The sequence below is a fragment of the Pempheris klunzingeri genome, chromosome 19 (assembly GCF_042242105.1).
Source record: "Pempheris klunzingeri isolate RE-2024b chromosome 19, fPemKlu1.hap1, whole genome shotgun sequence".
Classification (NCBI taxonomy): domain Eukaryota; kingdom Metazoa; phylum Chordata; class Actinopteri; order Acropomatiformes; family Pempheridae; genus Pempheris; species Pempheris klunzingeri.
Window position 1 is genome coordinate 13,188,862 of NC_092030.1, and position 26,671 is coordinate 13,215,532.

Sequence of the window (26,671 nt, forward strand, 5' to 3'; positions counted from 1 at the left end):
TGATGTATCTAAATATTAGCATTTTAATGTTGTGGCAGGTCAAATGTGAGCTTATGTCATATTTTATAAGGTAATCACAGTTTTTGTCTATAAAATCTTAATTTGCAACGTAACCTGCGACTATAGAAGTAAAATAAATGCATTGGAATAGAAAATGTTGTCCTATGAAATGTGGTGGAATAGAGCTACTACAATGTACCTGAGAGGTATTTAAGGATAGTATCTGCATGTGAAATAAACAGAACAGGAAAACCACATGCTAAAGGAAATAAAATACTGCTTAAAGAAATGTTGGTGTCAAAAGGCCATGATGAATACTTACCTTCAATATAACATTATTTATATGGTAGACTCTGCCAACTGGATTCTGCAAGTTATTATTTTGATTCGTTAATCATTTAGTTTCTTAAATATCCAAAAATAGCAAAAAAGACCTGCCAAAAAGGAGCCCTAGGTCACATCTTCTGATTACTTCGTAATCTTTGTGTGATAATTGACTTAAACATATATCGATTTTAAAAAAAAAAAAAAAAAAATCATAATTAAGCATTTGCTCTGCATCCAGTCTGTCATTGGCTCACATCCTGATCTTTATTGATTGTCACTAGCTTAACTGATTAAGCAATCATGTTCGCCAGTCTTCTACCACCAGGTGCTCAGCTGATCCCTGTGGTAATCTGGACATCTCTGTGCAGAGCCTTCCCTGTGCTCCTTCCATAGTTCACCTCCAGTCAAAACTGCACAGTCATCTCCAATCTTCCAGCGCAAATTGAAAATTCATGTCTTCGAGGAACATGTCCTGCTCTCTTATCTCTACTATCTTAATTAAGTCTCCCTCTCCTCTACCTTCCTCGTACAGTTGCACCTGATGTTGCCTCTTCCCCACACGTCCCTGCTTTGCACAAACCGTATGCCTTTACCGAGCATGTCCTTATCATGTCTGAGTCTATTAGGGACAATATTTGCTGTATACATCTCTTCAGAGCAGTGTGGTTTTGATACTCCAGCAAAACTGCTTGTGGTGGCCCCTTGGGCCAAATATAGATGTCCAACAAAGATGTAGATTTGCTTCTTTTTTTTTTTTTTTAATAAATCAACTGTTGATAAGATAAATACAAGGTTCATGTGAATGTAATAATCATTGCCCATGTGGAATTAAACTGGGAGACCACTGGGCAGATCAGAGACTCAAATACAGAGAAAGACTCAGGACAGAAGGTGAAGTTCAAAAGGGAAAGTGTTTTGCCAGGCAGTCATACAGTCTGACACAAGCAAATAAACCCAGGCAGGGAGTAGCAAAAATCCAAAAACCAAAGAGCAAGGCTAAGTCAAAAATCAAATAGGCAAACAATAGGAGTAATGCTGTAAGGGGACGAACATACTATGGTGAACAAAGACAGTCTGGCAGGCGAACAAAGGAGGTGGAGGTGTAAGTAGAGAATGACTGATTAGGAGACTGAAAGGCAGGTGAGTGATAGAGAGAAGGTGTAGAGGAGCGGGAGGCACATGAGGGTGGGAAATGAAACGACAAGACATGTTAGCATTTCAAAATAAAACAGGAAACACCGCAGGCAATGGTTCATGGGACGTTACAGAAAGAGGCAGCAACTGTTCCCCATCATGCACTGGGCTGTTACTTGCCAGATGAATAACAGAACATGTGTGGATAACTTCATTAACTTCAATTAATTCAATCGCAAGTGTTGAGGTGCAACGCAGCACTTTTAAATAAATAAGTTGCCAAAATGTTCCAAGTGTTAACATAGGTTGCTTTAACTTATTTGGCCCAAACTAATCAGTGGAAATTCCATCTAACAATCTATTCTATATTTTCCAAGACATGCTGAGAAGATGGGCATGCATTGTCCCCGTGCTTCCAAAATGACTCCCCAATGAGCAATGCTGAAAAAGCTTGTCTGTAGTCGAGCCTATGTGCAACACCACTACACTGCTGCTAAGTGTAAACGTAGAATGGCATATTGGAGAGGAGCAGTGTGGCAAAAACCTTGTCCAAAATGTGTGTATTTAGAGTCTCTGCGTGGGTGACTGACATGTGGAAGTCCAGTTCTGTCCCCTAACACAGACCATGCCGTGCCACAGTAGCATTATCTGCCCAATTTCCCCTTCAGGGAAGCGGAGCACGAGTTTCAGAGAACTCCTTTGTTTTCCCTTCACTGTAACTGATAAGGACCAAATGAATCGGGTGCTTTTTGTGGAGAGATAGAATGAAAGGAAAATGATTATTACTGTTTAAATTTCTGAGGAAGGGACAAGAGGCACACACACAGCAAGAGATAAATGAAGATATATTTTTTTGACAGCTCAAAATAGTTTCCGCGAGCGCGTGCTATTGTTGTGAGCATGCTGTGTGTACACTACTCACTGATTTGAATTAGGATTTTCTTTCCCATCTCCCTTTAAATAAAGCTTGATTCGGGAGCCTCCATGGTGGGTGGGTGGTTTGATAATCAGGATTAGCAGTGAAGTTCATCTCTGGGTTACTGGTACACTGCCACTGGGCAATATGTCAAAATAATGTGCCGCTGCTATTGCTGTTGTGCCACATTTCACCCAGAGGTGTGTTAAGTCATGCTGTAAAGTAATCTGGATTATTGCCACACAGCCATAACACCATTTTAATTATATTCTACAGCTCACAATCAGATGATTTAATCTGTGTATTAAAAACATCTTTTAATTCTTTTATTTTGTTGTTTGCTCTGGAGGCAACTGTAGTCTGAATGATAAGAATGTCTTTAATATTTCATAAAAAAAATGTTACCACTTAATTAATGAATAACAAATAAATGGCCTTTAAAATAATGGTGAAATAGTTTATTTTTCTCTGGAAACCACCAGATAAAATCTTGGAAACCGAGCAGGCATTGTTAAGTTAACCTTGGGCTCTCACATGTTATTAATACTCTTGTCTGTGGACATTTGTCAAATGACTGCAAATTCATCTGACAGCTGCCAAGTACAGTTGTAAACAGCGTATTGAATGTAGACCATATTGTTTTTTGGTCGGCTCCAAATGGTGCTAAACCAACCAGCCCATAGAAAACCAGGAAACTGCTGTATATAATAGAAAGCAGTCTTTTCTGCAACAATATAATACAGAACAGTTTGACCTCAAATTCAAAGCCATATCTCACCAGTAGGTGGCTCATCACTAACAACAAACAACAAGCAGAATGAACAGAATTAATCAAAATATTCAAATAAAACCCGCAAAACAGACCTTTGTGCAGCTATGATTCATTTAATAATGAGCTTTTTGCTGCTCAATGGATGGAGCTGCACTCAGTGGCGTCACTATTACTGTATGTCCCTTACAAGCTACGTTTCTGAACAAAGTGTTTAGAATATGATTATTGGGCACACGCACATTCACATTTATGGGTGACAGAATATATCTGTGATCTCAAATCAGTGTGATCTAGCGTTGACCCCTAGATATCAACGGGATGCTTGGAAAACAAAAAAGTTGAGCCCTGTAAAAAGGGTGACCTGAAAAACTTCAAAGATATACCCAGAACATTTTTAGCTTTTTAAAAAAAATCTCTTCTCTTTCTGTTACCTTTCTCTGACGTTAACTGCAGACACACACACACACACACACACACACACACACACACACACACAAACAAGCATCAAGTTTCGTTTCTCCTCTCTGTAGTTCCTGAAACCTTCTCGTCTGCAGTGGCTGTGAGCATGTTCTCTCCAAGATGACCTGTCTTAGAGTCTACCTGCGGAAGCCCCCTGCCAACTCCCCTGAGGCGTCGTCCTTCCCCCTCAGCACCCACGGTGAGATTGACTCCTTTTCACTTTTTGCTGAGGAAAACATTTTTAGACTGCAGTGCGTGATACTTTTACAAGCATGCATCCGTAACAGCATCAACTGCAAAGTACAAAAGAGTGTCTGTCTGTGTGTCCGTCTGTTTTAATCCATCATGGTGACAGTAAAGGAATTTTTCTATGTTGTATAAAGGGCCGTGTCGCATAGGTCTACCAGTACAGACATTTAATCTTGCAGCGTGTCTAACATGAGAAGCATATTATCCACAGCAACAAGAGGGCTCAGATGTTGCAACAAGTCCTTTAGTCTGGTAATGAGGCTGCTCCTCCTTATCTGGTGACACCCTGAATCATTTATGGAAGGTAGTAGCCAGACTGGAGGAGGGCGGACCTGCACTGTTTACTGTCAGACTAAAGCCTCATCCATTATCCAGCAGTTACCTGTTCACACAAACGAATATAGATAAGGTATTACAGGGGTGCGGTTACAGTTGTTGGGGTAGCTTTTGTATTTTATGCATGCGTGGGTGTGTCAGGATGAGCTTGGAGGGTGGGGTGGGAGTTCTGACTGTGGCTGACTTTAAAGGCTTATTCAGAGGATTAATTTCCACACAGCTTTGTAGTTAAACATCAGTGAAATATATATTTATATTGTGAAATTGCCATGTTGTTCCAGCACAAACAAGAATAGCTTTAATATGCAAGAAAACTGATATTTCAAATGAATGGACGATAGCAAGCTCTCCTAATTTGTTTCTGTTGCTAACTGTAGTGTCATAATGTTGTGGTTTCTCAACATATCCCATCGCTTTTATGGAAATACAAAACAGGTGTTTATGGAGGTACCCAGAGTAGCCAAGGAAATCTTGGGAGCTTGCTTCGGCTACACCCAGATCTGACCCATATGGCACAGTTAAGCCTCTTGGGTTCAGCTCCACAATTTGCTCAGCCACACTTCTTCCCTCTCATGTCGTAGACCACAGTCGTATGCCTGACCCCTTCGGTCCTCACATATGATATTTAGCTTTTGGAGACTGGTCAAAATGAGAGATCACACTCTTTCCTCTGTGGACCATTCTGATTGATTTGTGATGTCTGTGTGCGTGGTCCATTTTAACTGCGTGGCATCTGGCATTCCATCTAAAACAATGAAGTTCCACTTGATGACTCACTGAGTTCATTCTGATGACGTGCCTTTTGGGAACTAGGTCAAACGTTGCCATGAGCTTGACTTCTTCCAGAGAGCTTCTATTGTTTGGTGGAGTGTGTCTCCACCAAAACTTCCCCTCAGGCATTTGTGTCTTACCTACAATTGTCCCTTCTGCAAATCAAATCTGCAGGTCTTTGCATGATACGGTATGCGTAGAGTGTTGTGGAGTGTTCCTGTGCTTAGAGTATCTGACTGCAGTTTTATTTTCCTCACTGACTTTCTACACATATTGCACTGTAAATCTGCAGGTGGTTGCAATTTCTACCACCCTTTTCCACCAATTATTCTTATGAGTGGTCGCTCAGTAAGACAAAAACACCAGCAACAAGCCAATCAACAAAAAAAGGCATCTAAACAACTTGCACACACTGAGGCTAATGGGAACTGGGACACAAGTCTATGTTTTCAGCTGCCAAACAGTAACAGAAAATGTCCCAGTTTGCTGCTTGGAAAATCTTAAAGTGACTCAAGTTTTGACTTGAGTGGTTTGAGCTAAGTTTTTTCTCTGTTCAGCTTTTGTGCCTTCCACTACCTTTTCTTTGACAGTCAAACTCACACTGTAGAGGTGATTACTGCACCACTGACTGGAGATTGAGGCTATGCCTGAGTCAGGCAAAGATGGGATGAGACAGGGAAAAGTAACAAATGAAGGGTGGAAGGGGAGAGAAGAGAGGAATGAGAGAAAACACATTGGAGAGCAGATAGAGAGACACTGAAAGATGACATGCCATCTTTTTAAAAGCTTTTAAGGGATATTGATTTGAGACCAGCCTCATTTAAGGAATTACTGTACTTTATTCTTACTTGTCTTTCTTGTCAGTCTTTATCAGGAATATTAATGATTGTCCAACCCAGAAATCACAGAACCAGGTCTCAAATTTGCAATGAAGATGAGAGTTTCTACAGAAAATGAGAAAGAAGGTACATCTCTCCTCTCCTCCTCCTCTTTTTTGAGGTAACATCATTATCTCTAAATTAGCTCTCAGAAATAACAATGTGACCAAAAGAGCAAAGATCATTTGGTTATAAAGTATCAAACACTATGTGGATCTCAAAATCTTTTCATCGTTTAATGGCTCCAGACTTCACATTTTGAGAGGCAATTTCATATTCTTTAATGTTATTCCAATTTAATGGGGGGGAAATGGTAAAAATGCTGAATGGCAAGTTTGCAAGTCAAGCTGAGTAACAACAAACAAAACAAATGGAACAAATGAATCGTTTGTCAGTGTCCAAGATGTAAGTCTGCTTTTTTACATTCACGTTTGTCAGAGATGGATGTTTTTTACATGATCACAACACATTTCTCTGACTGTTTAAGTAAACTACTGAACCCATCAGCTACTATGTATGTCAGCATTTTACCAGTAAAATGGATCAGGTCTCTGTGTTTACCATATTTGTATTATTATTCCATGTTGTTCCTTGAGTATGGAGCATGTATATCTCTAGTCATCCTCAGAATGGATAAGCCTGCCAATGATTATGTGTAACTGATGGAAGTTCCTTATCATCATGATTAAAGTGCACAGAGTATTTCAGATGATTGAATATTACACACAGGCTAAGGCCTTTTAGAGATATGAAATGTGCAGCCTTGCAGAGACCGAATTCTCCCAGACCTTTCTCTTTAAAGCCATCATATAATGCCCTACTGTTCAGTAGTCTGTCAAAGCATATTGGCATCTGCCATATAGGTGTCTCCCTCTATGAATTCAATGGACACAATAAGTTTGATCTACTCCTCCGATTAGCGCTCCCTCTCACAGGTTTTGGCAGCTAACACGGAAGAAGATGGGTTTTGGGAGGTTATATAACAAGCCTGTTAAAAGAAATTTAACAAGGAAAAGAGAGGACACCTTCTGTGGCTCTCATCAAATCTGCTCTTTGTTCCCCCTTTGGATCAAATAGGATGAATTGGCATTCGCCCCAAATGAAAACTTTGAATCCTATACACAGCAGTTTCCCAACTTTTCAAAACCCTCCCATTCTCACAGAAAATGTTACAGCACACAGATTAACTCCAGTCTCTCTTCCTGCTCCTTTCTGCTGATAATGGCTACTTTAACTGTCACATAAAGACCAACAGTGTCCCCTGGCTTGGCCTTATTGGATGCTGGTGGGGCTCGGGTTTTCAAATGTTAATGTGACAAATAAGCAGCAAAGCCCATTAAAGCAGAGAGAGGAGGAATGGGAGGTACAGGATAACGAAAGAGCCACAACCACACAGATGCTCTACATAACCTTCTCAGCGAGAGTATGGCCTTCTCTCCCTTTTTTTTGGTAATTTAATTGAAGATGTATTTTGGGGTCACATTCTCTACTTTTGAGAGAATATCTTTCATTCCATTGCTGAATTGATTGCTTCTATGAGTGGAAGAACTGCAAATAGGCCTTAAGAAAGAAGAAGACATGACCTATTTGTCCTCTTTAGTTATGGCCCCGAGTTAGTATCAGCACTGAATCAGGACTAAAGCCTTGCTGTATAACAGCATTCTCTTGAGTGACAGCATCAGTGGCAGGGCCATTGTTGCCCTGACAAAGTAGGACAACATCTTAAACATGTTGTTGTCAGGCAGAATGTGGCAAAAATGGATGCTGTTATTTTCATTTCTCAACATAAAGTAAAGTTCACCCTTAATATCTGACATATGCCATGACAGCATGTTTGATTTCTCTTATAATAAGTACAGTATGCTGTCATATATGTATGTTTATATGTACCGTGTGCTTGTGCCAGCTTGGGTGCTTTGCTGTGTGTAAGGTTTGCATTAAAAATCACATTAATGCTATCTGAACCTGTACAAAATTCATGGTAGATTAGTGCTGACTTGGCTCTACTTCATGTCCAGTTACTGCACAGGTAACAACACTTTGTAGCCTAATTGAAATGGCAAGCACAGGCCCAGCATCAGGGAGGGAGGTGCATATCTTTCAGTCTCTTTCTCCTTGTCTCATTAGTATGCTCTACAATATTTTGCAAGTCCAGTGTAAAATGTAGGTTGTTCAATTTTTGTACTTATACCTATGAAAAGTAATGTGCTAAAATTCCTATATAACCCATGTAATTGTGAATGGCGGATGTTCCTTTTATACATTACTTTTAAGATTTTAAGGCTTTCTAGTGAGGAATGTGCATTTTGTTTTCATAAATTTGGTTCAGTATATGCGTGTGATCTTTAGTTTGCTGCTGTTATTAAGAGAATTCTGCAATTTTTCTATCGTTGCTACGGTGGTTGCTATGTATGCTGCTATCGCTGAAAAAACGAAGCTTGCATGTTGTTTAAATCACATCATTAACGCTTCTCGACACAAAAACTTGGACGCGTTCCTGTCAACTCAACAATGCAACACGACACGCGAATACATTGCGTAATGCCATGCATTTGTTTTGTTTTTGTTTTTTTTCCCTGCATACAATTTCCCAAATTTCTTATGAACGGTGTAGTTTGAAGTCTTTTGATTGAGACAGGATTTAATGACTTGATTTCACAGTCACTTTTGATTTCACAGTCACTTCTCTGAAATTAAGTCTGAAGTAAACAGACAAACCAAACAGAAGAGGAAAATTGCTCATGCATACAAAGGAGGAATGAACACAGACCATCCAGGGAAATGGCGACACGGAGAAAAGGAAATGAAACAAGTATGAATCTGCTTTATGTTGGAGTTTGAGGACAATAACATGCTTAATTAGGATTTTAACTTTGTTCATTCACAACAACATCAATAACACATCTGTGCTGTTTTTATGACACCTACATGAAAACTGAAGGTTATTGCTTTAGTCCAAGTCTGCCAAGTCAGGCACCAGTCACAGCTGAGACCAATTATATTTGCAAAGTGACGGTGGAGACTGGTGACAATGTTTTTATCGTTTGAATGGAAGTGGAGCAAATAATAGGAGCTGCACAAGGATTCAAAGGAAGTTATCTTTCCATGTACTGTACATGGAAGGTGTTTGCAGCTTTGTGACTCTTCCCAAACACTAGAAAATTAAATTGTGCTTTGTCCTTTGGAGTCAGAGTTATTAATTTAATTCAAAATATAAGCACCAAAGTTGAATGCATCCTTTTTAATGTTTTCTGTGTTTCAGTACAACCTGTTTGCCAAAGTGCAGTATACTCTTGTTGTTGGGGGGGACTCATAATTTTTTTTTTACTGCTGCTATAAAAAGTCTCATTGTAGACCTTTTACCATGCTGTTCATTTTGATTATACACTCTGTCTTATAGTCTCTTTCTTTCTGTAAAGGTTTTAAGGTTTGTGTCTTACTAACATGAAGGCTTGTTTGCCCTTGACCTTCTTGCATCTGGACAAACCTTGCATTTTGAATTCTCTCCTGCTCTGCCATACACATCAGTTTGATTTAATAAGTTCTTATCATATCTGAACTTTAGTCCTTGATGTATCTGATTAGAGTAGATCATCAGGCAAGTAAGTGAGTAATTAGCTACACAGAGTTGCAAAATTAGTTTTGAAAGTTGTATTTTTTTTAATTTGGGATGGAGACAACTTAGATGTGAGATGTCTGATCAAACTAATGTGAATCTAAGCGGCTGCACTTTGTGTACACGTGAACATGAAATGTTCAGCTATTTTGTATTAGCCAATACTTTTTTGAAGGAATAGTAGTTGCTCTCTAGATGACCTTTACTGTAGGAAGCAGAGTAACATTCAAATAACAAGGAAAAAATGAGTAGGGCCTGGGTTGTGGTGGAAAGTGTGGTTTACAAAGCACGATATTAGCAGTGGAAACAGTGCTTCTGGTTTTGAAGCACGGGACATATTTAGTGAGGCAAGCTTGGCTCCATGGCAAGAACTGTCCCTTCTAAACCTCAACCTGTGTTTTAAAAATGCATTTTTCCTCCTTGGCCTTCAGCCCAATTTGAGAATTGCGTGGTCCCTGGTTTTATTTATTGTTCCTTATTTTTATTCTGCAGCACTTTGGTAACCTTGTGTTTTTTGGATTGGGTACTCCAGTATCATAAAATACAACATTTTTGTATATGAACATAATTTGTTGGAGATAGGGATTAGTTTGATGGCTGCACAGTAGACATATATCCATACTGTAGTTGTGCTGGAGTGTGTTTGCATGTGTGTTGATGCGTTGCGGGTGTGTTTTCATTTGTGCATGTATTGACCCACACTGCTGTCTCGTCTGCCATGCCCTATTAATTCACTCCTACTCTCGCAGGCTGTAACCTCTGCTTTCCACAACATCGGTGTTCCACTCTTACAAGGCCATCTGCTCTCTTCTCTTTTGTGCCTCCGTCTCCGTCTCCTTCCCTTCATCTCTTGTCTTTGGATGTTTATCTTCCATCATTACAACCTGATATTTATCCCATTCTAGCCCATTGTTCTTTTGAAAGGCATAGCCTCTTACAGTGCTTTACTGCGATGTCATTCTATTGGTCCTGGGGAGCACAACTGGTGTTTGAGAACATGACATGTATTTCTAAACTGCAAAACCAGGAAGGACAGTAACACTTATCTATATGACAGCCTGTCGGTGTCTGATCAGATTTGCTTTTACTGTTCTATCTTCTGCATAAAATGTACCACACTGTATGTTAGAATAGTATGGAACTTTCCTATAGTGTTGGATTGACTGCACAGGAGGCAGTATTCACTTTTGTTGTCTCCATTGCATTTCTAAAGCCGGTTTGTCAGTCTGTTTTTACCGTTATCCATCTGGTTTGTCTCACACCTGCAGTGTGACTGTGTTTGGTATTCTTGAGACTGCTCCATAACTACTTTCAGGTTCAGACGTACCAGGAAGATATTTCAAACAGTGTTTTCGCTTTGTTCTTCTACCTCGGCCAGCAGCACAAAACCATGCCAAGTTCAGTGTGGGAACGACAAACATCCCTTGTACCCAAGCTCTGAAGTGCCAACAGCGTTATCACACAACGAGGCTCCCACATTTTAGCTTTAGACTGTGCTCTTATGAGCAGGATTAATTTAGGGTAGCACAAAGCCAATGTTAGCAGTGGCCATGTCAACACGGCTAACAAGTGCTAGGAGACTTACAGGAGAGGAGAGAAAGGGAGAAAACGGCAGTGGTGTGTTTAAGGGATAGAAAAAGTGACAGATGATAGACAGTAGACAAAGACACACACACACAGGCGACCGACCCTAGAGGCTATTTGACCTTTTTTGGGTTGCACTTTAAAAACTGTTAACTTGTGTTTCCTCTTCTCCCGATTCTTTAAATGTGTCAAATTCAATTTCAGTTGTTTTGATTTTTAAAAGTGGAACGAGATGTAGTCAAAATATTAAGTCTGAAAGCCGAGTTTACGTTAATGCAACTATGCCCTATTATCAAATGTGACGAGGGAATAGTTTGACATTTTGGGGAATATGATTCGCTTCCGTGTTGAGAGTTGGATGAGAAGACTGATACCTCTCTCATACAGTATCTGTCAAATATGAAGCTACAGCCAGGAGATGGCTATTTTAGCGTAGCATAAATACTGGAAACAGGTGGAAACTGCCAGCCTGACTGGTAGCTTCACATTTTGCGGACAGACATGACACGATGGATTTCACAAGAAATCAAAAAACTGCTTTTCCCTCACGTCAAATCATTCCTTAACGATAAAATAATATGTTTACTATTACAATACATGTCGCCCTGTCGTAATCTTCCCTCTGTTGTTCCCAATAGGTCAACTGAAGCTGTCAATCTTCCAAGAGCATGAAGTGCTTGTCGTAAGCGGTGAGTCCTGTCATCCAGAGAAACACTGCTGTGGAGAAACATTTTGGTCCGTGTTCATTTTAATGAGCGCTACATAATATGTGCTAGCATGAGGCTGGTGGAGTATTGATAAAATGTGTAAAATATTGAAAAATTACATAGCATGGCAACTTCATCTGTATAGCACATATGACTTGTAATATATGACGTAAAGTGTTAAACGGCACAATGCAGATCACCTCTCAAACCACGACAGGCGACCACTAATACATGAGAGGAACAGAATATTAAAAGTACCACGCAACTAAGTACAACACCATCATTAACTATGTCCTCAAAAACTACTGTAGAGTTTGATCAACAGAAGTGTGGTAAGGAAACTGGGAAGTAGTGTAGTAGTGTATTTATTTCAGGGACAGCGGCTGATGTTTGCTCATATAAAGATCCGTGTGTGAAACCAACACCCAATGTTGTATTTATGTTTCATCCATTTTTTGTCACCATGGAAAAAAAAATTCATGGGATTTTGCATTTGTCATCAGGTGTTATTGAAGAGTCTGAGGTCACTAGGTGTAATGGTGGCTTATTACAGAAAATAAAGAATTCTTGGACATTGGGAGATGGACATTCTTTATATTTCTCACAGAATCACAAACCATACTATACACCATGTGGTTAAACAAGATAGCTTTAGTGATTTTAGTCTTGTGTGTTGTAATATCACGAGAAAGGTATGGAGATCAAAGCATTGCACTCGGTCTAGCTCCCTGTCTCGTGGGGAGCAGCATGGGGAAGCTTGTAAAGCCCTGTCATGCATTTTCTTCGCCAAGCAAACACATGTAGGATGGAATCTCATTCGATTGCTCTGTGTCAGGGACCAAACAGCAAAGGCAGGGACACAAGAGTAAATTTCCAACAAATAGGCTTTATTTTGCCAAAACAAAAGGAAAATCAATATTGCAAACTGATTTAAAATACATAAACAAGAAAAAGTATCAACCAAATATTTAACTAAGGGCCCTTTAAAGAAACTGAGGTCAACAAACCCATAATACAACAGAAATCCAAAATGAACAAACCTGACCTGACGAGAGACTGGAGAAAGGGGTATATATACAGAGATGGGCTAGCCGACAGACAAACGAGGGGGGAAGTTCCAACTTACAATTAACACCTCAAAATAAACCCAACTGCCATCTAAATACATAACACAAATAATACCAATATACATACCTAAACTAACCAAAACCCAAAGAAACACTAACCACTACATAATACAACATGTTAGTAATAGAATTCTGCAACTCTGAGCACCCCTGCCCAGCACTGGGAGTTGAGACTGTCCCGTTCCTGGTTCCAGCATAAAAGGGCACCTTAAATGCCGCCTCCCCCTTTTCCAGGAACTCAGGCACATGTGAGGAAAGAAAGAGAAGGTAATATTAACTCAAACTAACTTGATAACCTTATGATAAATGTTAACCAAAATGCGTGCACTCAAATTGGAAACTAATATCATAATGCAAATCAAGGAAAATAAACTCTTAAACCAAAAATGTGTTGTGATTATTTGCAAACAAACTTTACCGCATGGCGTTAACTGTTGATGAGTCCATCACACTCTGCTAGGGCACAGCATGAAACGCCCCAAAGTACAATATACGGTATACAGATTTCCCTTTTGGGGTTTTCAGTCACTGGAAATACTTCTTGCAAGGCTTCTTACAAATCATTTTCACAACTTGTTATTTCAGTATCAAACATGGCAGCCTATTTTTTTTTTTTTTTTTTTTTTTTTTTTACCACCAAAAGCAGTTTGCCCATATCTGATGTGCTCCTACATTTTATACTCTCTGGACTCAAAACACATTCACACATCATCTACATGAGCAAACCTGATTGATTTTTTTTTTTTGTAGCAACAATGTGTTCTTTCAGAAATATTGTACAGATACAGAGCAGGAGCCACACTAAGCTTTACAGTGGAGCACAGCATTTGTAAGTTATGGTAATATTTTGACCCAGCACCTGAAAATGATGTGCATATACATAATGAATGTGACTCCAAAATCATGTTTTATTCAGTTCTATTTGCATGTGTTCACAGTTTTGGAGGCAAGGGCCACGGTGGAAGAGTGCCAGGGGCCATGTGACTCCTATGTTAAGGTATGTACCACTGAACAGAAGTATGCAAAAAAGCCCTTGTTGGAACTATAAAACAATGATGGAGACTAGATTGTCTGATTGTTTGTTTTGCTCTCCTCCTCAGGTTGGCATGTTCCCAGACAGCGATCCTAGAAACAGACAGAAGACTCGAATGGTTCCTCAATGTCGGAACCCCATCTTCTTACAAACCTTTTACTTGTGAGCATTCAATCAGTTTCTACCACAATTACGTTTCCCATAAATGTGGCATGCTATTTGTTTTGAAAGTAATTATTTGGCATAGTTTCATGTAACTCTAAGTTGAGACCTTAGAGTACCACAATTTTGCTTAACCCAGATTTTATGTTTCCTTCCCAGTCCCTCATTTTCACCTGACATTATGTGCAGTAAAGATAAGCACGAACATGTCAATAAACGCATACCTACTTTAGCATTACACATACACTCTTTTGACTCTCGTCCTATTTGATGTTTGTGCAAAGTTTCAGTTGGAGCAGTTCATGTTAGTTGCTAGTTGCAAATACTATAGAGTGAGACCAGTTGACTTATTTTCTTGTCTTCGTTTTCAGTAGTGTCAGTGAGGGAGACTTTCACAAGAGACTGCTCTTCACAATGTGGAACTCTGACTCCACAAAAAGGTACCTACTGGGAATGCTGATGATGTTGTTGGTGAAGGTGATGATAATCGTGACAACAAAGAAAATCATTTAATGAGGATTTAATTTTAAATGAAATTCCTATTTAAAGCCTGCTAGGGCAGTGAATACCGTTTTATAAGCGGTGCCTCTGCATGCTGCTGCGTGTTTTGTTTATGTGTGTGTCTGTTTCTTTGTATGGCTTTTTCTGAATCTGGCAGCGTGAATGTGTTACTCTCGCCTCCCTGCCTCACCAGACTTAGGCTGAAACAGGGTCATTTGCTGGGGATGGAAGACATATGGTCGAATGAGTCACAATGTTTTCTGCTATGCTGTAATGAGAGTACAGATGAAAAGCATTGCTACTGTATGTGCAAGAAATACTGAAGAACGCGATGTTAAACATGTTCATATGCGTTAAAGCTCTTTGCCTTTAACACGGAGCGCTGTGATTTTCTTTGAATGATCGTTCTCTGTTGATTAGAGACAAAATATCACATACGGTTTGTATTTGAAGCAATGTATACAGATGTACTGTATACAGGGACAGGCTTACATGAGTGGTTGATGGAATGATTATGAAGATAAAGCCCTTTTGGGCCAGTTTCTGGGACACAGATTAAGAGCGATTTACTCATCTTTGGCAAGCAATTAAGCCTCATTCACACCAAATATCCCCTGGTATTAATTGAGAAAAGCCAGTAGGAACAAATGTTTCCAATAATAATGATAAACATTCGATAAAGCAACATTCTTCTATTTGCTAGATACAGTGTATGCCTCTTTGTTTGATAATTAGTTTGGTCCCTTTATTTTGCTGATAAAATTCCCAGCGTAGCTTGTCCAAGAACCTGATTTATTGGAAGCTTTGGGCACTCTGCTCTTCTTCTGGCAAGAAGTATCAATTAACAACAAGACGAAAGAGGTAGACTCTCCCCTGCTCCCATTTTCCTTGTGCAGAAAAGTTATGGTGCATAGTTGTATGTAGCAGGCTTTGTTCACGTTCTTTAAATCCACACAGAGCCTTTTCACACATAGCCATGGATTCTCTTAATGCTCTGTAAAGCAAGGACAATATTTGCAGTCTTCTACAATAAACCAGGGCAGCATCTGTTCAGCACTCCCAGTCTGTTACTTCAGACCAACTCCATCCACAGCTTTGTTGTGGAGTTGCTCAGGGAAAATACCTTGAAATCTCAACCTGTTGAATAAGTCCACTCTCATACACCTAAGGACACGTTCATAGCCTTCAAAGCAATGTTCACATTGTTGCAACATGAAATGACTGTGCTGAATAGCTGTGAATCTCTGTCTTATTTGTAAAACTGTGAATCTGCTATCCCAGAGAGAAAAGGGAGTAAGAGGAAAGAACAGCACGGAAAAATTTGGGCATCTTGGAACTTTTAGGACATCTATCACAATTCAAGTAACCCTGAATGTCCACTGTGAGATAGAACTGCCAAGTCTGTTAATAGTTAGGTGGAGACCAGACACTGGACGAGGATTTTGCTCTGAAGACAAAATTTTAATTTAATTTTACTGCCAACATGGAAACACCACAGCCAGCAACTGAAACAGTGGCATCTGCGGGGGTGATCTTTACCCCTGTGCCACCCATGTTTTTCTCCAAAGCTAAAATATACATGCAGTATTTACTTAAACAGTCAGACATTGGGCACACAAATTATTACTTATGTTTGGAGTTTGGGATTGATGATGAGACCAACACTACATTTAAATGAACACTGCCCCCCTGCACCACCACCACCACCACCAACAATAATAAACTTTATTTGTGTATCACTTTTAATACACAAAATGCAGAAGCGCTTCACATAAAACAGACAAAATTAACATAAAAACTAATTAGAATAGAAAATGGTCTGTGCTTGTATATCATCTTTCTAGTCTTTGGAGTTAGCAATGTAGCTTGGTCCTAGCCTAACTCTGTATACGAGCAGCAGGACCTTGAAGTCAATCCTGAATGTTACAGGAAGCCAGTGCAGGGCAGCTGAGACTGGACTAATGTACTCTTTCTTCTTGGTTTTGGTCACTAGCCAAGTTGCAGAGTTTTGAATGAGCTGTTTTTTGTTTGTTTTGTTTTTTTGATCCATAGAAGATCATACTTTGGTGATGTTATTAAGACTTGTAACCACACATTTAATCGCCAGATTACTAAACAGCGTTTCTCTTTTTGTTTTGGACTGACTAGTGGGATTTTAGCTTTGTCCTCATTTAAATATAAGAAATTATTGCTCATCCATTTATCTATTGCCAAAAGACAGGAAGTCATGGGTGTAAGAAGCATCGAAAATGTGGGTAGGACAATTTAACGGGGGGGTGCCCCCCACAACGTTTTTAAAGAAAAGATAATCTTTAAAAGAAGCAGTTGTCCTCTCCTGTGGTGGTCATGTTTACCGAACCTCCTGTTGTGTTCTGTTGTGATGCACATAAACACTGTTGGCTGACTAATCTGGTGGAAAAACTTTCACTGAGCTGAGTCTGGATTCACAGGAGGTTCTCGCAGAGCGGGCTAATATTAATTCAACATGGTCTTCACGATATTCTGTCAATGCAGCCGAGCTTTTTTCGGTCACTGAGCCAAGACACATTTCAGGTGTTCATTTTTGCTGACGGCCAGTTTGCCCTCAAAACAGCATCAGCAGCTGCATTAGTCCTGTCCAGCTGGGAGGTTGTCGAGAACCGTTTTTCTCATGTATGCGTAATTAAATACCCCCACTCCCTCTGCCGCCGCCACACACAGACTCCCATAACTGATAATAATTTTACTGCTTTAAACTTTTTATTGTTTTGTTTATTTTCATTATGGTTAATTTTGCCTCTAACAACACAGATTTCACCCACAGCATCAACCATATCTTTATTGTAAGAAGTAATAACTCTGAGTGGTATTGTGGGACAGGGTTATGTTTGACAAAATCTGACACCAAGTAGGAAAACACATAAACCATCATTGCACTGCTTAATTCGCATTTGTAGTTAGGTTTGTCAGATTTAATGGATAAAAAACACATTTCAGATGTCAGACCTGAGTTAGATGACACATCGGCTTTACTCAGGGGTATTAATTGATTTTTATGCTACTCACTTATTATCTCTGTCTGTCTGTCTCTCTGTATTAACAGGATGAGTGTGCTGCTAGGTTGCATGAGCTTTGGTGTGTGCTCCCTTATGGACCCAGACAAGGTACGTTTTAACAGAGAGATTATAAGTATAAAGACATTCTGTAAAACATGTCCTTAGTTCCCTTTTCAACTTTGACTCTTTCTATTCGTGTGTGTGTGTGTGCATCCATTAGACCATGAACCTAAGAGTTTAGTTCAGTGTGAATGAATTCCAGTGACCTCGATAGTTCAGAAGAAACACTTTGGGGTTACCAGTGTTACAGCGCAGCAATGTTGCCTCCAGATACTGGAGTAAAACCGAGTTTGAGTCACTCTCTCTACTGAAATGTTAAGGGTAACACACATAAGCATGCATGTGTCCCTTATTCAAGTCTCACAGAATCTCATGTCTTGCTTGTACTGAATTAAGGTTAAATTGAGGATGATGCAGATCATGTTGCATATTGAGACTTTTGGAATGCAACATTACATACTGTAAATCTTTAATGAAATAAAAGTGAATCTTTTTTTAAAGGTTGTGTACCCTATGGTCAAAATATGAACAACAAGTGCGCCTCATTAGAAAATCTTATCTCGGGAGACTTTTGATATCACTGGTAGTGCAATTACACTCAGACCCACTTGGTTGTTTTCTGTCACAAGACAACAAAGCCCAGAGTCGATTCCTTTTGTCAGCCTGTGCTTGAGCTGTCAAAACCACAGCACACCCTGTTCTCATCACACATCATGTACCGAGTGCTGGTCTGGCCTCTGTGCTTGGCTGGCTAGCTAGAAACCAGTAAGAGTCTACAGCTGTTTTAGAGGCTCACCCATAATGCTTACCATGTTCACTGTCGTAGTTAGGATTGGCTAACTTAGCACTAAACAGACAGGACAACTGAGGTTGCTGGGAATGTCATTAGTTTTGCAAGTATTTAGCCATAAAGCAAAATATTAGTAAAATAAAAAAAATATATATGGTGGTGATGGATTAAAAGGTAAGGGATCACCAAAGTGATTACAATTTAGGTGGACATGAATGTCTGTGCAGACTTTCGTGGCAGTCTATCCAACAGTTGTTGAGATGTTCAGTCTGGAGTGTGGAGCGACTAACTGGCAGGCTACTAACATGGCTGAAACACAGCAGACAGACCATACAAGGTGAAACTAGCTAAAAGCGGAGACGAAACATTCTTTGCAAGATGAAGCATTTCAGATTCAGACCCTTATACCTGACTACTTGCCAGGCAATGTGGAGAGGACAACTACTCAAAGAAAACATGACGGCTAGCACCACTTCATCTCACATACCTACAGTACGTCATAGTATTGAAGAACACCGGCCTTTAGGCTGTCTTCCCAAACTGTCCCAGGTGATGGCAGATAAATGTGAGGTCCAAGAGTTCAGCGTTGCTCTCTCGCTTAGAATAGGTTCTCCTCAGCTGTACAGTATATCCCCATAACTGCTTTTCTTAGCTATTCCCCTTCACTGTTTAATTATTCAACTCTAATTTATCCACCTGTCTTTCTTCTGCCTTTGCAGATGTTCATATTTTCTTCCTGCAGCATCCCACACACTCACATTTAAAGAAGAAACTCCATGTTTTAGTGGTTAGTGCAGCAACACCTGTAAATGTCTGGTATGTAATGCATCAGCACTTTCTGTTGTTACATTTAGTATGCATTTATGTGCCACATAAGGTGATGGGTGATCACCTATAGTAAAATTAAACCTTCTCTCTTGGCCTCTGTTTTGACTGTAATACCAGTTAGATGAAAAAAAAAAAAAGCTTCTTGTGTTGGACATCATCAGTAGGCTACTTGCCTTTAATGTCGACTGTTTGACCCAAGCCTTAAAATAACCCTGTAAGACACTAAAGCTAAATTTGCTAGTTATAATGACACAGAAGATGTTTGCGGCATTCACTAAAAATGCCTTAAATTAGTTGGCATTTTTATTACCACTTTAATTATTGTTGTTTTCTCTCAGGCTGACTGAGAAGTCGACATAAAACTTCTAATTTGGTGTGTAGAAATAAAACGAGGAAAACAAGCTTGAACACAGCTGCAAATTTAAAACCTCGTGCTTGCTCTTAAACTCACCCCAGTAATCCTTTTTTTTGTAGTTTCAATTAACATCAGCACGGAAAACAAACAGCGGAAAGAAATTATGTTTTAGTCAGGCTTGTGGCTTCCTTCCTCTAACATTTATACCTATGAATATTTAATTGGCTTAATATGCTAATGAAGGAGATTTAGCTTTGAGTCTCACAGAGTTACGGCTCTTCATCCCCCCGACCACATCCGTTATTCTCTTGTTGTTGTTTTTTTTTTTCATTCAATCTTTTAAACCCACCCCTTTCGGTTTCCCTCCACTGTGTTCTTGTTTTAGTTCAGAAGCTTTTGGAGCTCATCAGTGTTCACTGTTATTTTTGCTACCTGCTTTGCTTGCCTGTCACATCTCGTCAATTGTTTGCGCCCTTTTGCCACTTTGTGCTTTTTACTCCTCTCCGTCTCCTGCTTTCTCTTTTCATCTTTCTCATCTGTCTCCCCTCTGACTAACTGCTCTCTCTGCACGACTCTTCCCCCCCTTTGTCACATGTGCAGGGTAATATTGAATGATGGCGTAAATCCCTCCCTGACTTTCAGGACATATGCCCTCCCCTCCCCCATCTTCTATACAAGTCCCCCGCCTGTCCTCCCCCCTTGTCCCACAGCCCGCAGAAATCTGTCCACTCAGATAAGATGCTTTTAAAACGGAGATTATTGTCACTGTCCATGGCATCACAGTATTTAGTACAAAAGGGGAGGCTGGCACTCTGTGTGTGTGTGTGTGTGTGTGTGTGCTGTAATAAATGTGTGACATAGAGGAAAATAATGGCACAGCTTACAACAGTGTTGTCATGCCCCTGTTTGGAAGACTGTGTCCACATCATCAGGATTACAAATCAGGCCCTCTCTGCCACAGCCTGCATGGCTTTATGTAACGCATATACAGTAGTTGTAAACACATAACACACATGTACACACATACATACATACACACACACATATACATCTACACACACACCATCTGGCTCACAAAGCAGAAGTGCACATGTGGGGGCATCAGCTGCTGGAATAAGCTAAAGCATTGTGAGTGGTGAGTTTGTGTGTTCAGTGTTTGCAAGCCTGCAGGAGCAAGCAAATTGAGTCTGAGTGTGTGTGTGTGTGTGTGTGTGTGTGTGTGTGTGTGTGTGTGTGTGTGTGTGTGTGTGTGTGCGCGTGCGTGCGTGCGTGCGCGCGTTTCTGTACAGCATGTTTATGCTCTCAAATAGGGAATTCATTTTAAATTTAGTTCTCATTAGTTGAATCCTCAAGCTTGAAGTCATGCATGCACGTACATGAACTTGACACACACATACAGTACACCCAGTCATTCTGTGTGTGTACTGCTTGCAGGAGGTTCAAGGATGGTACTACCTACTTGGCGAAGAGCTGGGGAGGAAGAAGCATCTTAAAGTGCCAACACAACACAACTACCACTCCACTGGTAAGGCAACTTAATCATTAATGATTGTTGATTTATCATTCAGCACACTAATTTGATCTGAAATGATCTGAAATGTCGTAATGAATACGGAAATGTGTGCAGTATTGAAAACTGGCTTTGAGTACTTGGTCAGATTCTGAAGCCTGTTTGCTTGTTCTTTGATCAGATTTTTCCTCATTTAACAAAGAATGTATTATTTTGGTACTGATATCAAATGGCACCCAGTCCTATTGAATTTAGATAGACATGGTTTCCCATGTCTATGTCTATGATGAAAATAAAAACTACAAAGGACATAAAACAGTTAATAAAGGAATTAAATAACATTTGCATAAAAAGGTAAAAGGGCACTGAAATAAAAATAGTAATCTTATGGCCAATCAGTGTCCTACGTACTGGAAGTACATGCTATCTACATATTCTCAAATGTTTTTCTGTGCCTGGAGCGTGCCAGGTTTGCATCTCTAAATCTTCATCAGTCTTTGAGTCGGGAGGTCGGGGGACTGGGGAAGTCAGGGATTAAGAGAGGGAAAGAGAGAGGGATTGGGAGAGTGAATGAGGGAAAGACAGAGAGAGTGGGAGGGAGGGGTCTGGATGAAGCCCTGACACGTCACAGTTGCCAGAGAGAGACGGAGAGAGAGAGACACAGAGCTCTCCCATTCCGTTCACTGCTGGAGTGGATCTCCCCTCACACAGACACACACCCACCCAACTCACACACATACACACACACACACACACACACACCCCCCGCACACACTCAGACACATTTGTTGGGAAATCTATTTTTTCTTCTCTGCACCTCCGAGGGCTCCTCTTCTTCCTACTTATGTTTGCACTCACTCGTAGTTTCATGTTGGTGGTGGTGGTGTGTGTTTGTTGGAGTTATGCTACTCTGTGCCAGCCATAAGGGCAGCCTAGACTAGGTGAGTACTGTGTTTGCATTATCATACTTGACGGTGCTCACTGCACATGGGTATATTTTGGAAGTTGCATGTTGCATTGCAAAGCAGCTAATTTGCAACTCAGAAGTGGTTTGTTTCCTTTTGAGGATGCTGATGCTGCTTGAATGATTCCGTTTTGTCTGTTGCACTCTGCTTCTCCACTGTTTCACCTTTATTTCTTTCCCTCTTGTTGCTTCTTTCTCCTCCCCTATCTTCATCTGTCTGCATATTTCTCATCAGTGTGCTTTTATCATTGCTGACATTACTTTAACTCCCTCATTGTCACTCTGTGTGTGCTGCTAATCAGCTAATTCTCATCTAATTTTCTCTTGCTGAGCTAAATTGGTCACAATTACTTTGCATGGAAGACCCCTGAAGCTAACCCTTTCAGTGGATTACTTACAGTATGAAGCCATCTTGTCTTGTTATGCCTTTGCACAAACGTTTCACATCAGCACACAGTGACATGCACATCTTCCCCCCTCCACTTTTTTTACACCCTCCACAACCCCAACTCTCCCCATGCTCAGTGCCATCGACTTTTCTTCGCTCACTCACATTGTTCCATTCTGGGCTAGGAGACTGACGGTGACATCATAGGACGTTAGCTAACCCATCCCAATTTACACTGCTTGGCTGAACTAGGCTAATCTGCCTCATGCAACTTTAAAATTAGTTTTATGCTTCTGTGGATGGAAGTGGGACAGGGGTATCAGATTGGACTCGAGACTCAGCCAGCAGGAAACCATTACAGTACTCGCATGAGGGAATCCTGACTTATAATCAAGGGTTACATAGGCAAGCACTTGTTTTAGCTGTGAGCTGATTGGCTGAAAGGTGTTTGACTGCAACGCACATTTAATAATTTTAGCCACAGTTGCAGAGAAAGCGCAATAAAAGAAGTTTTAGGATCATTAATTTCACAGGATGTCACAGCATGCTTGGCTGTATTAATGGATGTAGAATGTTTTCATCTTTCCCAGTGGCAATACTGCCCCACTACTGTCTCATCTGATCCATGCGTGTGTGTGTGTGTGTGTGTGTGTGGGGTGGTGCATACTCATGCATGTACTTGTGTGTTGCCAGCTGGCAGAATGTAGGCCATGGAGGCTGCACCATGACATGCACTAACATGGAAATGACCAAAATCCCATTCATTACGATATCACTGTGTGTGCCCATCATCTCTCTCTCTCTCTCTCTTTATGTGTATTTGTCTGACAGTCCCTTTATATTTTGTGGAAATCTTCCATACTGATGTGTTTGCCTTTTCCGTGTCTTTTCCATTTCACGCCTCCTCCTCTCACCTGCATTTTTATTTATATTCACTCCCCTGTCTCTGTTTTCTCAGACATCACTGTTTCTTATTGGCTTTGGCATCTTTGTCATTTGCCTGTTAGTCCTCTTATATAATCTAGCACTTTTGCAGAATGCAAAACGGCTTTTACCAAATAAAATAGTTTGATGTAACACTAGCTGATGGCTTGGAGAAGTCCATGATTTGCAATATGTACAGTATATCATTAAGGGAAATCACCATGGTCTTGTAATGCTTCAAGTTCAAGTTGCTCCATAAATGAACAAGCATATGATGAGAAAAGTCTACTACTATGTTTTAAGTGAGTTGAAAGTTGAGTGTGTTTGCTAGTTATTATGATTATAACTACGTTTTTCTCGCAAAAAATTATAATTTCTATATTTTCTTTGCTGCAAAACATTAGGTGACTGCAAAGAGTTGTGCTCAGGAGGAGCTGCCCATGCATGTTTGTTGGTTGGTTGGTTTGTTTGTGTTTTCGGTTTTTATGCAGCACTTAAGGGATTTATGGTATGTGCTGTTTAGGCAGAAACTCAGAGCTCTGGGTGAAGCATGCATTCTTTCACCAGGCAAGCACAGTAGATGTTATGCAAGGGTGAGACTACTAAATCCAATAACATGAACCCAGAAATGATCACCAATAATGTATTGTACATGCAAACTATGTAAATATTTTATTTGCAGAGGCACACATGAAAGATTTATATTATATTCATTATTTATTAGTTAATCCTGAGAAACCATTACCCAAGTGTTAAGTTTAAGAAAGTGAAGGTTTAGGATTTAATAGTTGAACGTGCTGTCATGTGGTAATGAGATCATTTTGATTTTAATTACTTCAGCTTCAACTTCAGCTAAAACTTCCAAGCATTGCTCACAGTCAACAACATTCATGAGTTTAGCTCAACTTGAGCCATCTTGGAAAACAAGAAAAAATCCCCATCTCCACGCTTTACTTTCCACTTTACAACTAATTGCTACGGTACCTATTTATAATGAGCCTTTATGTAATTCTTCTGCAATGGGAAAATGTACACACAAAGAGCATGTACTACCTTTTATATTTGCATTGTAAGACGGGATTTTCTTTTCATGTAAGATTAACAAACCGGGCTGATACTGCTACTGTTTGAATAATCTATCTGACCAGAATAAAAAATAATGGCAGCTTTTGCTGACCTTGAAGACGATGAATGTGAGCAGTCAAATGGCTTTAATCCTATGATGTCATTTGCACCTTGAAAGAAAGCCTAACTTTATAATCCTACATCATCTGTTGAAACTAGTCTTTTACTGGTCTGCTAGATGAAGCCATGTTAACGTGCACAGACTCTCACCAGAGATGCGCTATTTGGATCAGTGTGTCTGACTAATCCTCACTCAGAGACCTGTGCTAGTTTAGAGCCAGGTGCCTGACCAAAAACCCTGGGGACAGAACTATGTTAGACTGTGAAGCAAGCAGCACATCTGTACATGATGTAGTGCCATCCGTACCTAATGGTTGCCTTGGGACATTCAGTATTTACAAAGACAACAATCTGATGGAAATTCTAATATGAACACGGCAGAATGAAATGCAAAACATCTACAGAACCATTAAATGTATTTTGGCCAGAGCAGCAGATACATTCACAAACAAAAATGCACTTGTACAAATGAGGCAGGATACATTCAAGGAAATCACATATGCAGAGCGCAACGAGAAAAATGAAGTCTAAATATCAGATTGCCCTTGAAGTCATGCCTCTCTTAATGAAGTTATTCCCTCTCTTGTACTGTTGTAGCTCAGACAGACTTTCCTCTTGCACTGCTCAAACTCTTTGCTTCCATAACAAAACCAAATCTGCTGAGCGTTGACAGCTAATTACACTGTAGGGCCACAATAAAAAGGCTGCCATCAAAACTTTGCTTAACACGAGTTGAGAGACTGAAACGGAAAGGCTGTGCATGAGTGGCAGCCAAACAAACTATCGCAGATATGGAGTGACAGGGCAATTAATGTTGATTTTCAGGACAGATTTTTGCATTATACAGTGGTAGAAGCTTTTTTTAAACTACAGTTATATTGTGTACAGTTCTTTAAATGCAGTTCTGCCAGTAGTAATGCTAAAAATACAGGATATAGATATAGATATATATAGATAGATATAGATATGTGTAGACTGTTAAAATAGAAATAATAAGAAGAGAAATTGCCTCAAATGTTTCAAGCAGCAGAAGAAATCTGTTTGGACAAACAGTGCTTAGTCTTGTGATTAATTAATTACATATCAGTGGTGATTAAAAAGTGATTCAGGATTAATTTCTAAATAACTAATTAGTCTAGATGGACCCAGTGGGGTTGGTGGGATATTTTTTGGAGATTAGGTATTTTATTGTCCATCTGTGCTTGCTTGTGCATAAGCAAATGCGTATTTTTTCTAAGTCTGTGCATTTATCACTGATGGGGGAAAAAAAAACATGTTTGAGAAACTCCCTCAGCTCTGCTTTTTTGGCATGTGTAGTGTGTCAGTGGAGACAACTGACCCACAGTGACATGTACGTGTGTGTGTTTTTGACCATGGCTAATGCATTTCCCTCCAACAAGCTTCCAATGTGGGTCAGGTGGTTTGTATATGCGTGAAAGCAGAAATAGCAGCGCATCCACTGCTCTTGTGCTTAAAAAGTGTGTCATCTGAATTGTAGAGACACATTTCACCTTTCCTAATAGGTGAGTATCGTCCAGACATACTGTACTCGCACACATACACGTTGCCAGACTTTTCCAGATGACAAGCTACGCCTTTAAATCAGCAGATTAAAATGTCCACTATGTGATTAACTTATATGGAAGCAGTTGGACGTGGACATTGAGGTGGGAGGGGTTGTTTTTATATAATTGTTTTTCTGGCTGTGCATTTGTGCGTGTGAGTTAGTGATTATGTGAGATAATGTGTTGATGAGTATGTATCTGACATGCCATGCTTCTGATACTTTGACCCCAGGCTCATATCCACTTGACCTGACGTGAAACGTTTGACCCGGCAGCTTACACTGTCAGCTCCGTGCTACTGTGTTGCACTTTGGCTTCGACATTGACCTTTGACATTGTCAGCTACGCAAATTTGACATCTTATGACAAAAATACACACACCTGGATAACATTATTTGCAGTATTTGAAACAACAGTACATTTTGTATGAAAATCATTGTCACAGAATTCACCAGTTCTGCTGCTTAGGGGGACACTGGGCAAGCTATTAAGGGA

The 26,671-nt window shown here is 40.0% G+C and overlaps 1 protein-coding gene across 1 annotated transcript in view; it reads left to right on the forward strand.

The window, feature by feature from the left end:
* Window positions 1-3,728: 3,728 nt before the first annotated feature.
* LOC139219238 (regulator of G-protein signaling 3-like) overlaps window positions 3,729-26,671 on the forward strand; it is a 45,340-nt gene continuing 22,397 nt past the window's right edge. Inside the window, exons 1-7 of the mRNA XM_070851047.1 lie at window positions 3,729-3,807; window positions 11,681-11,731; window positions 13,815-13,873; window positions 13,977-14,071; window positions 14,443-14,511; window positions 17,655-17,715; window positions 21,075-21,165. Of these exons, the coding sequence (XP_070707148.1) occupies window positions 3,729-3,807; window positions 11,681-11,731; window positions 13,815-13,873; window positions 13,977-14,071; window positions 14,443-14,511; window positions 17,655-17,715; window positions 21,075-21,165 (505 nt within the window). The remainder of the gene's footprint in view (window positions 3,808-11,680; window positions 11,732-13,814; window positions 13,874-13,976; window positions 14,072-14,442; window positions 14,512-17,654; window positions 17,716-21,074; window positions 21,166-26,671) is intronic.